Source organism: Hypanus sabinus, chromosome 11 (assembly GCF_030144855.1).
Source record: "Hypanus sabinus isolate sHypSab1 chromosome 11, sHypSab1.hap1, whole genome shotgun sequence".
NCBI lineage: Eukaryota > Metazoa > Chordata > Chondrichthyes > Myliobatiformes > Dasyatidae > Hypanus > Hypanus sabinus.
This window is the reverse complement of record NC_082716.1, coordinates 109300967-109314694: the sequence shown is the minus strand read 5'-3', so window position 1 is coordinate 109314694 and position 13728 is coordinate 109300967. Positions and strand designations below refer to the sequence as shown.

Here is a 13728-nt window from a genome sequence, read left to right as displayed (position 1 = left end):
CCTGAAGGCACACACTCAGCGATTCAGGAACAGCTTCTTCCCCTCTGCCATCAGGGAGGAGGTACAGAAGCCTGAAGGCACACACTCAGCGATTCAGGAACAGCTTCATCCCCTCTGCCATCCAATTCCTAAATGGACATTGAACCATGAACACTACCTAACTTTTTAAATATATATTATTTCTGTTTTTGCATGATTTTAATCTATTCAGTGTTGTCGCGTGGCCTAGTGGGCAAAGCATCAGACTAGTAACCTGAAGGTCACTGGTTCGAGCCTGAGCTGAGGCAGCGTGTTGGTGTCCTTGAGCAAGGCACTTAACAACACATTGCTCTGCGACGACACCGGTGCCAAGCTGCTTGGGTCCTAGTGCCCTTCCTTTGGACAACATCGGTGGCGTGGAGAGGGGAAGGCTTGCAGCTTGGGCAACTGCCGGTCTCCCATACAACCCTGCCCAGGCCTGCGCCCTGGAAACTCCAGGCGCAGATCCATGGTCTCTCGAGACCGACGGATGCCACCACCAATCTATTCAATTGATTTACCTAGTTATTTATTTATTTTTTCTTCTATATTCTGTATTGCATTGAACAGCTGCTGCTAAATTAACAAATTTCACGACACGTGCCAGTGATAATAAACCTGATTCTGAATAGAAGAACGTCCTTTTAGAACAGAGATGAGGAGGAATTTCTTTAGCCAGAGAGTGGTGAGTCTGTGGGATCTATTTCCACTGATGGCTGTGGAGGTTAAGTCATTGGAGATATTTAAAGGCAGAGTTTAATAGGTTCTTGATTAGTCAGGGTGTCAAAGGTTAGGGTGAGAAGGCAGGAGAATAGGGTTGAGGGATAATAAATCAGCCATGACAGAATGGTGGAGCAGACTCGATGGGCTGAATGGCCTCATCCTGCTCCTACGTCTTATGGTCTTATTGGGAGCATAAATTGGGAACAGATGTTGTCAGGAAAATACACAACAGAACTATGGAGGTTGCTTAGGGAACACTTGCGTGGGGTTCTGAATAGGTTGGTCCCACTGAGACCAGGAGAAGAAAGACGGGTAAAGGAACAACAGAAAAAAAAAAGAGAGCATACTTACGGTTCAGGAAGCGAAGATCAGATAGGGCACTTGAGAATGATCAGTTAGCCAGGAAGGAGCTTAGGAAGGACATAAGGGAGCTAGAAGGAATCATGAAAATTCCTTGGCAAGTAGGATTGAGGGAAATCCCAGGTCATTCTACATGGACACACATCCAGAGGGAAGGTGGGACCAATCAGAGATAAAAAAGGGAAATGTGCCTGGGGATGGGGGAGATAGGCGAGGTCCTTAATGGATGCTTTATTTCGGGATTCACCAGTGAGAGGGGCTTGATCAGAGTGAGATCTGCATGGAACAGGCTAACGTGCTGGAACGTGTTGAGGGTGAGAAAGAGGCAACGTTGGAACTTCTGAAGAACACTGAGGTAAATAATCCAGATGGGCATACCCCTGGATATGGGAAGGGAGGGGAGAGATTTCTGCACCATTGGCAATGATGTTTGGCCACAGGAGGAGTTCCAGAAGACTGGAGAGTGCCAAGTGTTACCCCCTTGTTCCAGAAAGGGATAGGGATAATCCTGTAAACCGTAGACCACTGAGTCTTAGGTCAGTGGTGGACAAACTATTGGAGAGCTTTCCCACGGACAGATTGACAAGCGCTTGCAGAAGCAAAGCAATAAACACAAGATGTTGGAGGAACTCAGCAGGTCAGACGATATCTGCAGAAATGAATAAACAGCTGAAGCTCCAGGCTGGGTCGCTTCTTCAGGACTGGAGAGGAAGGAGGAAGAAGCCAGGATAAAAAGGTGGGGGGCAGGGGGGAGAGGGGAAGGAGGCCAGCCGGAAGGTGGTGGGCGAAGCCAGGAGGGTGGGAAAGGTCAAGGGCTGGAGAGGAAAGAATCTGATAGGAAAGGAGAGTGGACAATAGGAGAGAGGGAAGGAGGAGGGGACCGAGGAGGAAGTGATAGGCAAATGAGAAGAAGTAAAAGGTCAGAGTGGGGAATAAAGGAAATTGGGGGGGGGGGCATTTCTTACCAGGAGAAGAATAATTTGATTCCAATTCTGGTCGAGTGCACAGTCAGAGAGCTTTCTCCCAGGGTGGAAATGGCTATTTCCTGTGGACATGACGTTAAGCTGATGCGAGGAAAGTATAGTGGGCTTTTCACACAGAGAGTGGTGGGTGTGTGGAACACCCTCCCAGGGGGGTGGTGGTAGAGGCAGATACATTGGGGACCTTTAAGAAACTCTTAGATAGGCAGATGAATGATAGAAAAATGGAGGGTTATGTAGGAGGGAAGGGTTAGATTGAAAGAGTAGGTTTAAAGGTCATCACAACATTGTGGGCCGAAGGGCTGTAATGTCCTGTGATCTACACTCAGGACAAGGTTTCTCACAGAGAGACAGAAGTGGGGGCCCGGGATGTACTGCCACAGCTGGTGGCATTGAAGAAACTGAGTCAGACACATCAATATGTAGGGAGTGGAAGAATAAAGTCTAGGGGCAGGCAGAAGTGATGTAGTTTAATTAGGCACTGTGCTCAGCACAGACGTTGCGGGCCGATCAGCCTGAGCCATTTTGTGCTTACCTGTCGGCTCCCGGTCTTTGGCTTCCTTCAGGTACTGCAGTGCGTTCTCACAGTCGCCAAGGTGGTAGAAGGCGATTCCTGCTCTGTACATGGCTTTGAAATTGTCCTTGTGCTTCCCGAGAATTTTCAGACAGTACTCCTTCACCCGTTCATAGTTCACGAGCTCCGACTGGAGGAGGCAGGCTGCCAAAGTAACGAGGGAAACAGAGTCAGATTCTGGGAGTTTGGAGGAGGGAGGTCCCTCACCAGCACCCTCTGTTCCACCAGCTGGGGTTCAGAGGGCAACCCTCTCATTGGAAGCACGTTAAGGTCCAAGGAAAGATCATAGAACATGGAGGAGTACAAGGACAGGAACAGGCCATTCGGCCCACAATGTTGTGCTGAACCAGCTAATAAACAAATGAAAAACAGCCAAACACTAATCCCTCCTCCCTACACCATGTCCACATCCCTCCATCCTCCTCACATCCATGTGTCTATCCAAACTTCCCTGAAAAGCCTCTAATGTATTTGCCTCTATCACCGTACCAGGCAGCACATTCCAGGCATCCACCACTCTCTGAGTAAAAAACCTACCTTTCACATCCCCCTTGAACCCACCCCCTCTCACCCTCAATGCACACCCTCTGGTATTAGCCATTCCAACCCTGGGAAACAGATACTCCCTGTCCACTCTGCCTCTGCCTCTCATAATCTTATAAACCTCTATCAGATCTCCCCTCAGCCTCCGACACTCCAGAGAAAACAACCCGAGTTTATCCAGCCTCTCGTGATAGCACGTGCCCTCTGAACCAGGCAGCATCCTGGTGAACCTCTTCTGCTCCCTCTCCAAAGCCTCAGCATCCTTCCTATCGTGGGGAGACCAGCGCTGTATATTGTACAATACTCCAGATGTGGCCTAACCAGAGTTTTATAAAGTTGCAACGTAACCTCCTGGCTTTTGAACTCAATGCCTTCCTTGACTAATAAAAACAAGCATTCCATCAGCCTTCCTAACCACCTCATCGACCAGCGTAGCCACTTTCAAGGAGCTATGAACTTGGATGCCAAGACCCCTCTGCTCAGCGACCCTGATAAGGACCTTGCCTTTAACTGTGTACCGTCCACTTGCGCTGGCCCCACCAGGGCGCAGTGCTTCACGTTTATCTGAATTTACCGTCACATCCGCGAGAACACAGGTGGCACGGTGACGTAAAGCGTTACAGCGCCTGCGACCCAGGTTCGATTGCCGCCATTGCGCTAGGGTGGGTGGAATAATCCTTTGTGTGGTGTGGTAGAGATACAGAAGTCTCTACCAAAGGAGGTGTAAGGCGCTCCTTCCCTCCGCTAGCCTGCAGGTCACCCTTGGGCAAGGTGTAGCTCTCCCACCTGGACACTCTCCCACGGGGCAGAAGATACAAGAGCCTGAAAGCAACAACATAAGACCATAAGACAAAGGAGTGGAAGTCAGCCATTCGGCCCATCGAGTCTGCTCCGCCATTTCATCATGAGCTAATCCAATCTCCACTTTAGTCCCACTCCCCCAGCCTTCTCACCATAACCTTTGGTGCCCTGGCTACTCAGATACCTATCAATGCTGCCAGGCTCAGGGACAGCTTCTGTAATCAGAGTCCTGAACGGACCTCTCCCATGATAAGGTGGACTCTTGGTTTACCTGACTCGAGCTCAATGCACTGTGCAATGATTTATCCGTACAAGCAGGTTTTCACTCTATCTCAGTGCACGTGGCAATAATTCACCGAAGCAGTACAAGGCATTGACACGTGATTCTGCCAGTGTTAGAAATTTGGGCAACGCGCACACAAAATGGAGGAACTGAGTAAATCAGCTGGTACCTCTGGAGGGGAGTGCAGAGTTGACGTTTCGGGCCAAAACCCTTCATCATTTATATTTATCATTATTATTGTTATGAGCAGAGAGAGAACATCAGCCGGAAGTAAATTCCTTGTATGTGCTCAGGTACTTGGCGATTAAAGTCCGATTCTGATTCTGATCAGCACTGCGACGTAAAGGCAAGGATGTAATGTTGAGGCTTCATAAAGCACTGGCGAGGCCTCGCTTGCAGCTTCGTGAGCGGTTTTGGGCCCCTTATCTGAGAAAGGATGTGTTCGGGGTTCAGCTCCGATGTTATACCATAGAACCATAGGACATTACAGCACAGAAATAGGCCTTCTGGGCCCCTGTAAGGAATCTGCATCCCTGTGGAATGCAAGGATCTTCTCTGCCGTTGGTCATTGTAGATTGCCCTGTGATTAGATTGGGGTTAAATAGGTGGTTACTCGGGAGCGCAGCACCAGGGGCCGGGAGGGCCTGTTCCACGCTGTATCTCAATCAATCAATAAACAAGCCAGCAGGCACAAAGAAGAAAGAAGCAGGCAATGCGTCTTTAGCGTACACGCGGTCCATTCGGGAGTCTGACAGCCATGGGGTAGAAGCTGTCTCCGGGGGGAGAGGAAGGAACGCCCGTGATGAGCGAGGACCCTGATTACACTGGCTGCCTAGAGTAGACGGAGTCAAAGGAAGCAAGGCTGCTTGTTGGCCTGCGCTCACGACTCCTGGCGGTCCTTTGCGGTCACGGGCGGAGCGGCTACCATATCGAGCCACGACGCAGCGGATGAGATGCTTTCTGTGATGCAAATGTAAACACTGGGATATGCAAATTTCCTTAGCCTTCGCCGAAGTAGAGGCATGGTGCGATGTGTCGGCTAAGCTACGTAACCAGAGCAATCTGTTGGTGTCATTTACACTCAAGAGTTTGAAGCTAGCTGGTTTATTCATAGAACTGACAATCGCTGGTGATAACTCTCTGTCCCTCTGAACTCAGCAGGCAACTATAAGTCAGTTGATTGTTGGGTCTGGGCCCAGGACAGAGCCTCTGAAATAATAATTTATTACTGGCACTCTTCACCTCAAGCGTGGGAAGAGCCAGCCTTGGATAACTAAGGAAATAAAAGATAGTAACAAATTAAAAGCTCATGTGTACAAAGTCGCCAAGAGTGGTGGGAGACTGGAGGACTGGGAAAACTTTAAAAAAAACAACAGAGAACAACTAAGCAAGAAAAAAGGAAAGAGAAGAGAGAGTGTGAAAGTAAATTAGCACAAAATATAAAAACAGATAGTAAAAGTTTTTATAAATATATTAAGTGGAAAGGGGTGGCTAAAGTCAACGTAGGCCCTTGGAAGACGAGAAGGGGAAGTTGATGTTGGGTGATAAGGAAATGGCTGAGGCATTGAACGACTATTTTGTGTCAGTGGAGGACACGTCTAATATGTCAAGGAAGGATGTTATGTATGAAATGGGAGGTGAGGACCTCATTAAACTCACCGTCACTAAAGAGATAGTGATGAGCAAACTAGAGGGCCTGAAGGTAGATAAGTCCCCTGGTCTTGATGGGATGCATCCCAGGGTGCTGAAGGAATTGGTGGAGGTTACAGTACATCATCTGAACCCTTAGTGCCTAGGTGGTTCTAGTAGATGCGTTGGTAATCATTTATCAAAACTCTAGACTCTGGGCAGGTCCCGGCGGATTGAAAGACAGCAAATGTCATGCCACTTTTTAAAAAAGGATGTAGGTAAAAGACAGGCAACTATAGGCCAGTTAGCTTAACACCTGGGAAAATGCTTGAAGCTGTCACTAAGGAAGAAATAGCGAAACATTTAGAAAGGAGTGGTTCCATTAGACAGACACAGCATGGATTCAGAAAGGGCAGGTCCTGTTTGACAAACTTACTGAAGTTCTTTGAGGACATAATGAGTGCAGTGGATAGAGGGGAACAGGTGGATGTCGTAGAAGTAGGAAAGTTGTTTCCGTTGGTAGGTGAGACTAGAACTAGGGGACATCGCCACACGATTCAGGGGAGAAGATTTAGGATGGAGATGAGGAGAAACTGTTTTTCCCAGAGAGTGGTGAATCTGTGGAATTCTCTGCCCAGGGAAGCAGCTGAGGCTTCCTCACTAAATATATTTAAGATACAGTTAGATAGGTTTTTACATAGTAGGGGAATTAAGGGTATGGGGAAAAGGCAGGTAGATGGAGCTGAGTTTCCGGACATCAGTTTATGATCTTATTGAATGGTGGGGCAGGCTCGATGGGCCGGATGGCCTACTCCTGCTCCTATTTCTAATGTTCTTATGTAAATCCCATAATGAGGACTGGCTCATGGACCTGCAGCTTCCTGCTCTTCAGTTTTACCGACGTTGAGTGAGAGGTTGTGTGGCTCCAGACCCAGATTTCCTTTTTCCTGTTTGCACAATTTGACATCTTTTGCACATTGATTGTTTGTCGGTCTTTGTTGCAGTTGTTCACGGATACTGTTGTATTTCTTGGTATTTACCGTGAATGCCCACAAGAGACCAATCTCGGGGTAATAGAGGGTGACATATAAATGTACTTTGAACTTTTTGAATCTGTGATCAGACCACGTAAGATGGTTAGTCCTTCAAGCATGGCAATGAACCAGAGAGATTTGGACAACAGCCTGGGTTATTGTAAATCATTACTAAAATTTGTATCATCTCATGTCCTTGATATTTATTGTTTATTTATTTATTTATTATTGGGTGGGGGTGGGGTTTGTATTCGCACAGTTTGTTGTCTTCTGCACCCTGGTTGACCGCCCAAGTTGGGCGTTCTTCCATTGATTGTGCTGTGGCGACCCACTTCCCAGCACACTCTAACCGGCTCACAAAGTGGCGCGCGCCGGCATTGAGGCCGGTCCCAAAGAGGGCACCAAGCCTGCTTCACCAGCAAGGGGAAAAGCTCCCACGCGGGATGGGACTGTGAATACGCCCCCCCCTACAGCATTCCCGCCCGGGGAGGGCAGTATCAGGAAGGCTTTAAAGTGAGGCCGCGAAGTTTGAATAAACCTCTTTTGTAACTGCGGCTCACTGACTCCGCTTCATTATTCCAGTGCTGCGTGTAGCACACCACTACAATTGGTGACCCCGACGGCCCAAATGATATTTGGACCGGAGATGAACGACGCCGCATCTGTTCATGCAGTTTCATTAAAGCTGCTAAGCTTCTGGACGCTGCGACCTCACCTCTGGTTCCAGCAAGCAGACGCCCAATTCCACGTTTGGCAGATAACCTCAGAGGACACACGTTATTACTACGTGGTGAGTTCCCTCGACCAGGAGACAGCCGCCCAGGTTGAGGAGTTCATACAGTCTCTCCCAGCAGAAGGCAAATACACGAAATTCAAAGCCTTGCTCATAAAGACTTTCGGACTCTCACGGCGTGAGCGAGCTGCCCGCTTACTGCACCTGGATGGTTTGGGACACAAGCTGCCGTCGGCCGAGTTGGTGTACGGTGCACTCCTGGTCATCCCAGGGGAGTTCATACCAGCCCCAAGGGGGCAAGAGGAAGAACCTGCAGCAGTCCTGGACAGACTACGCGAGAGGCTCGGTAACCTGGCCCCCATTCTGTAGATCTACTGACAATCCCCACAAGATAATGAACATCAGGGTTGTATATGATGAAATTTATGTACTATGATAATAAATTTACTTTGGACTTTGAATAGACTATTTTACAATTCTGTACTGGCAGCACAGTAGCCGTACCGGTGACCCAGGCTCAGTTCTCGCCACTGACTGTAAGGAGTTTGTACGTTCAACCCGTGACCGCATGGATTTCCTCCCACAGTCCTACCGCTTGGTAGATTAATTAGTCATTGTAGATTGTCCCATGATTAGGCTAGGATTAAGTCAGGAATTGCTGGCTGGTGAGGCTGGAGCGGCCTGTCCCACACCATATCTCAATAACAAAGTTTAATTCTGGATACATGCAATTACTTGACAATAAATTTGAATATAGAATTTCCACCAGTTTAACTGTAAATTCCACTCCAGCTGGCATCGCACTCCAGCCACTCAATTCCAGTTCGACCTTCTTGAAATAGAGGGGAGAAGGGATCTGGTAGCCTAGCGGTCATCATGATGCCATTACAGCTCAGAGTTCAGAGTTCACTTCCAATGTCCGCTTTAAGGAGTGTGTACGTTCCTCTTCAGCGCTTCAGGCGGCAACCTTGTCGTTACTCTAGTATTTTCGTCTGTTTTTTACGAGGCCGAGTTGCCAGCTCGACACTCACCCAACCCAGCACGGACGGAAAGCGTGCAAGAAGCCAGCCGGATTCGAACCCGGGGCCACTTGTTCCAGAGTCCAGATGCAGGTGCCGGGCCCCACCACACCACCACGACAGACAGAGCTGCGTTGAGGCTTGGGTTAAATGGCTGTTGCAGCTCACTGGGCCGGAGGGGCTCTGTATCGGTTTATACTCCCCCTACTTCCCCCCACCACCCCGCCACCGTCTGTCTTATTCTGGCTTCTGCCCTCTTTCTTTCCAATCCTGACGCAGGCTGTCAGCCCGAAACATTCGACTCCGTAGATCAAAGTTCAAAATAAGTTTATTACGCACATGTATAAGTCACCATTTACCACAACTAAAGAGACGACTGTGGGCTTCAGGAAGGTGCAGGATGACCACCCCTCACTGCATATACACGGCTCCTCAGTGGGGTGAGGAGATCCAAGTTTCTGGATGATCTCACCTGGTGCCTCAGCACCACCTCTTCAGCCAAGGAGGCTCCATGGGGTTAATTTTCTCGCGGGAATTCACAGTATGATGAAAAGTTAGGCCCAAGCAAAGACTGACAAACAATTAGGCAGAGTAGATGTTATCTAACTTGCTGGGTTCCTCCACCATTTTGTGTGTGTGTGTGTGTGTGTGAGAGAGAGTGTGTGTGTGTGTGAGTGTGTGTGTGTGTGTGTGTGTGTGAGAGAGAGTGTGTGTGTGTGTGAGTGTGTGTGTGTGTGTGTGTGTGTGAGTGTGTGTGTGTGAGTGTGTGTGAGTGTGTGTGTGTGTGTGTGTGTGTGTGAGTGTGTGTGAGTGTGTGTGTGTGTGTGTGTGAGAGAGAGTGTGTGTGTGTGAGTGTGTGTGAGTGTGTGTGTGTGTGTGTGAGTGTGTGTGTGTGAGAGAGTGTGTGTGTGTGAGTGTGTGTGTGTGTGTGTGAGTGTGGGTGTGTGTGGGTGTGTGAGTGTGTGTGAGTGTGTGTGTGTGTGTGAGAGAGAGTGTGTGTGTGTGAGTGTGTGTGAGTGTGTGTGTGTGTGTGTGAGTGTGGGTGTGTGTGGGTGTGTGAGTGTGGGTGTGTGTGTGTGTGTGTGAGAGTGTGTGTGTGTGTGTGTGAGAGTGTGTGTTACTCTGGACTTCCAGAATCTCTTGTGTTCTTGAAACACAGAACAGTTTTTATCAGAGAAATAGCTTTGGATTTCTCGGGTTTGGAGTGTGTTTGAGGCTGAGGAATTAAATGCTGCAGTTTGGAGCCAAATATTGTGCCTGCCTCACTCAGTGATCCAAGCCCCATCACGTGCCTCTCTTCTTGCTAACTTACTCTCCGTCTCCACAGCAACGAGCAGACTCGATGCCACCTCTCCCACCCCTCGGTTCCTGTTCACAAATTATTTTTCTCTGAATCCTAATAGACACCAGATTGTGTCTTTAGTATCAGAGAGAAATGTGATGCTAATGGCCTCAGGCTAAAGAAAATAATATTGGCTGAATCGCAAATGTAATTGCTGAATATACAACTAAAAATTTCGAAGTTCAAAGTAAATGTATTATCAAAGTATGTATATGTCACCATATACTACCCTGGAAGTCATTGTCATGCAGGCATTCACAGTACGACAAAGATATACAATAAAGTCACAGAGTACAGCACATGACAGGGCATCTGGCCCATCTAGTCCATTCCAAACCATTGAAGCTGCCTACTCCCATTGACCTGATCCAGGACTGCACCTAATACTCCAAATCAGGCCTCACCAACATCTTATACAACTTCAACATACATCCCATCTGCTGTACTCAATACTTTGATTTATGAAGTCCAATGTGCCAAGGACTTTCTCTATGCCCCTATCTCCCTGTGACACCAATTTCAATAAATTGTGGGCCTGTACTCCCAGATCTATGACTCGATGACCCTATCCCTTTGTCCTACCACACTCTTCAATGCCCTACTGTTCACTGTGTAAGACCCCTACCCCAGGGTGTTCATACCAAAGTGCAAAGCCTCACACTTGTCTGAATAAAACTCCATCTGCCAGTTTTCTGTCCATTTTCCCAGCTGGCCCAGACCCCTCTGCAAGCTCTGAAAGCCTTTCTCTCTATTCACTTCACCCTTGGTTAAAGTCTGTGCCGAGCCTTATAGGCTCATGCCTATGCCGGTTTCCATGGCGTGAAGCGACTGACAGTACGAGACTCCCCCCCACCCCCCGCCCAACCCCCGGATAGGACGCCAGTCTATCCCAGCATTTTGCCGGTACCCATTTTCAGCTGGGTGGACTGGAGCAATGTGTGGTTAAGTGCCTTGCTCAAGGACACAACTCGCTGCCTCGGCTAGGGCTCGAACTCACGACCTTCAGATCACTAGACCAACGCCTTAACCACTTGGCCACACTCTTAACCTTGGTGCCATCCACAAATTTGCTGATCCAGTTAATCACATTATCATACAGATCATTGATTTAGATGACAAACAACAATGGACCCAGCACCGATCCCTGTGGCACGCTACTCACCCACAAGCCTCCAGTCAGAGAGGTACCCATCTACTGGTGGTATCACCAAGACTTGTGAGATGCACCAGCTGCTCATATGACCATCCATCACCTGCTCCCATCGCTTGACATGACCTTGATCGGGGGGCTAAGCAGGTGCTACACCTTGCCCAAGGGTGACCTGTAGGCTAGCAGAGGGGAAAAGCAGCTTACACCTCCTATGGCGGAGGTATATCTCCACCCTATGATGGATACAGTAAATGCAAGCAGGCTTTCTCCACAGAGGTTGGGTGGAAGGTGAAATATTTCAGGGAAACCTGAGGGGGAACTGTTCTGTTCAGTTCTGGTCACCTTGCCACAGGAAGGAGGTGGAAACCATAGAAAGGGTGCAGAGGAGATTTACAAGGATGTTGCCTGGATTGGGGAGCATGCCTTATGAGAATAGGTTGAGTGAAATCGGTTTTTTCTCCTTGGAGTAACGGAGGATGAGAGGTGACCAGATAGAGGTGTATAAGATGAGGAGAGGCACTGATCGTGTGGATAGTCAGAGGCTTTTTCCCAGGACTTTTTACACAGAAAGCGGTGAGTACGTGGAATAGGTTGCCAATGACAGTGATGGAGGCAGATACGATAGGGTCTTTTAAAAGAGACTCCTGGACAGTATATGGAGCTCAGAAAATTAGAGGGCTATTTCTCAGGTAAGGACATGTCTGGCACAGCTTTGTGGGCCGAAGGGCCTGTATTGTGCCGTAGGTTCTCTATGTTTCTACGAGCGACTTTGTTCAGAGCGTGGATCAAACTGCCGGCAGAAGTGGTGGCTATGGGTTCGATTGTAACAGTTAAGAGAAGTACGTGGATGGGGGACGTCCGCAGCTGATGTGAGGACGACCCTAGCCAGGGTCAACAAACGTAAAGCAGTGAGGCCTGATAATAAACCGGGTCACGTGCTGAAGGACTGTGCAGTCCAGCTAGCAGCTATTCAAACAGACATCTTCTACATCTCTCTGGAAAGGTCCACTGTCCCCACAGGCTTCAAGGTGGCCACCATCATCCGTACGACAGTAACCGTCCAGAGGTGCTGACCTCAGCAATAATGAAACGCTTTGAGCGGCTGGTTATGGATCATATTAAATCCCATCTTCCTGCCACACTGGACCCTTTCCAGTTCACTTCTCACTTTAATCGGGCCACCTGATGCCGTAGCCTCCGCCCTCCACTCCATCCTGTCCCACCTGGAAAATGATGCCTCGTAAGCCAGGATATGCTTACCGGCTTCAGCTTGGTGAACCTTCCCTCAAACTGTCCCTGTTGGAGCTCAGCACCTCTCTCAGTAATGGGATCCTAGACTTCTCAATAGAAAGACCACAGGCAGAAGCTCCATCATGTTGTGCACTGCACCGCCCCCCCCCACCCACCGCAGGGCCGCGTGCTCAATCCAGCTCAAACAGAATCGTGAAGTTTGCTGAAGACACGACGGTGGCTGGCTTCACCAGCAACGACAATGAGATGGCGCGCAGAGAGCAGGTAGGGCAGTGCAAGAATAATGATCTGAGTCTCAAAGTGGACAAGACTGTGGACCGAAGGAAGGAAGGTGCAGGTGAACACTCCTCACTGCACATAAATGGCTCCTCGGTGGAGAGAGTCAGGAGCACCGAGTTCCTGGAGGTGCACGTAATGGACATTCTCACCTGATCCCTCAACGCCAGCTCTTTGGCCACGAAAGTACAGCAACATCTCCACTTCCTGAGGAGACTGGGTGAGGCTGCACCACTGCCCCCACTCCATTCTGACCAATTTTTACAGCAGCACTTCGAGGATGTCCTGACTGTCTGCAAGGCAGCTGACCACAAGTCCCTACAAATGACTGTGAGGACAGCTGGGAGGATCATCAGGGTCTCTCTTCACCCATTAGAGGTATTTATCAGGAGCACTTTATACACAGAGCCCTCAGCCTTGTCAATGATCCCCCCCATCCGTCCAACAATCTCTTTGACACCCCACCTCAGGCAGAAGGTACCATATCACCGGACAAGGACTGTTAGGGAGGGAAACAGTTCTTCCCCCAGGCTGTGAGACCACTGAACTCCCTGCCACCACCCAGGCCTCAACACACGTGAAACACCAGCAGCGTTACATTGTTTACTTTTTAACCTGTGTTGTAAATGTACCTTATCGTGGGTTAATTGATTTCTGGGAATATTACTGTATGTGAGTTATATGTTCTGTGTTGTAAACCTAATTATTTGTTAATTTTTTGTGGTGATATGTGTTGTGTGTGTGAGCTATATTCAAAGAACATTTATTATCAAAGTATGTATAAATCACATAACCTTGAGATTAGTCTGCTTACAGGCAGCCGCAAAGCCAGAAACCCAATTTAAAAAATAAAGACCAACACCCAAAGTGCAGAGAAAGAGAAAAAAACACACAAATCACCCAAACAACAGAAACGAGCAACGACATTTCGAATCAAACCGAGTCCTCAGATCAAAATCCCCAGAGTAGCCTGTGGTAGGCCGAAGCCTCGGTCTCAGTTCATCATATTAGT

The 13728-nt window shown here is 48.6% G+C and overlaps 1 protein-coding gene across 1 annotated transcript in view; it reads right to left on the bottom strand.

Moving 5' to 3' along the window:
- The window catches only part of ttc9b (tetratricopeptide repeat domain 9B), a 97073-nt gene that overhangs the window by 876 nt on the left and 82469 nt on the right, over nucleotides 1-13728 (bottom strand). The window contains exon 2 of the mRNA XM_059983654.1: nucleotides 2617-2799. Coding sequence (XP_059839637.1) covers nucleotides 2617-2799 — 183 coding nt within the window. The remainder of the gene's footprint in view (nucleotides 1-2616; nucleotides 2800-13728) is intronic.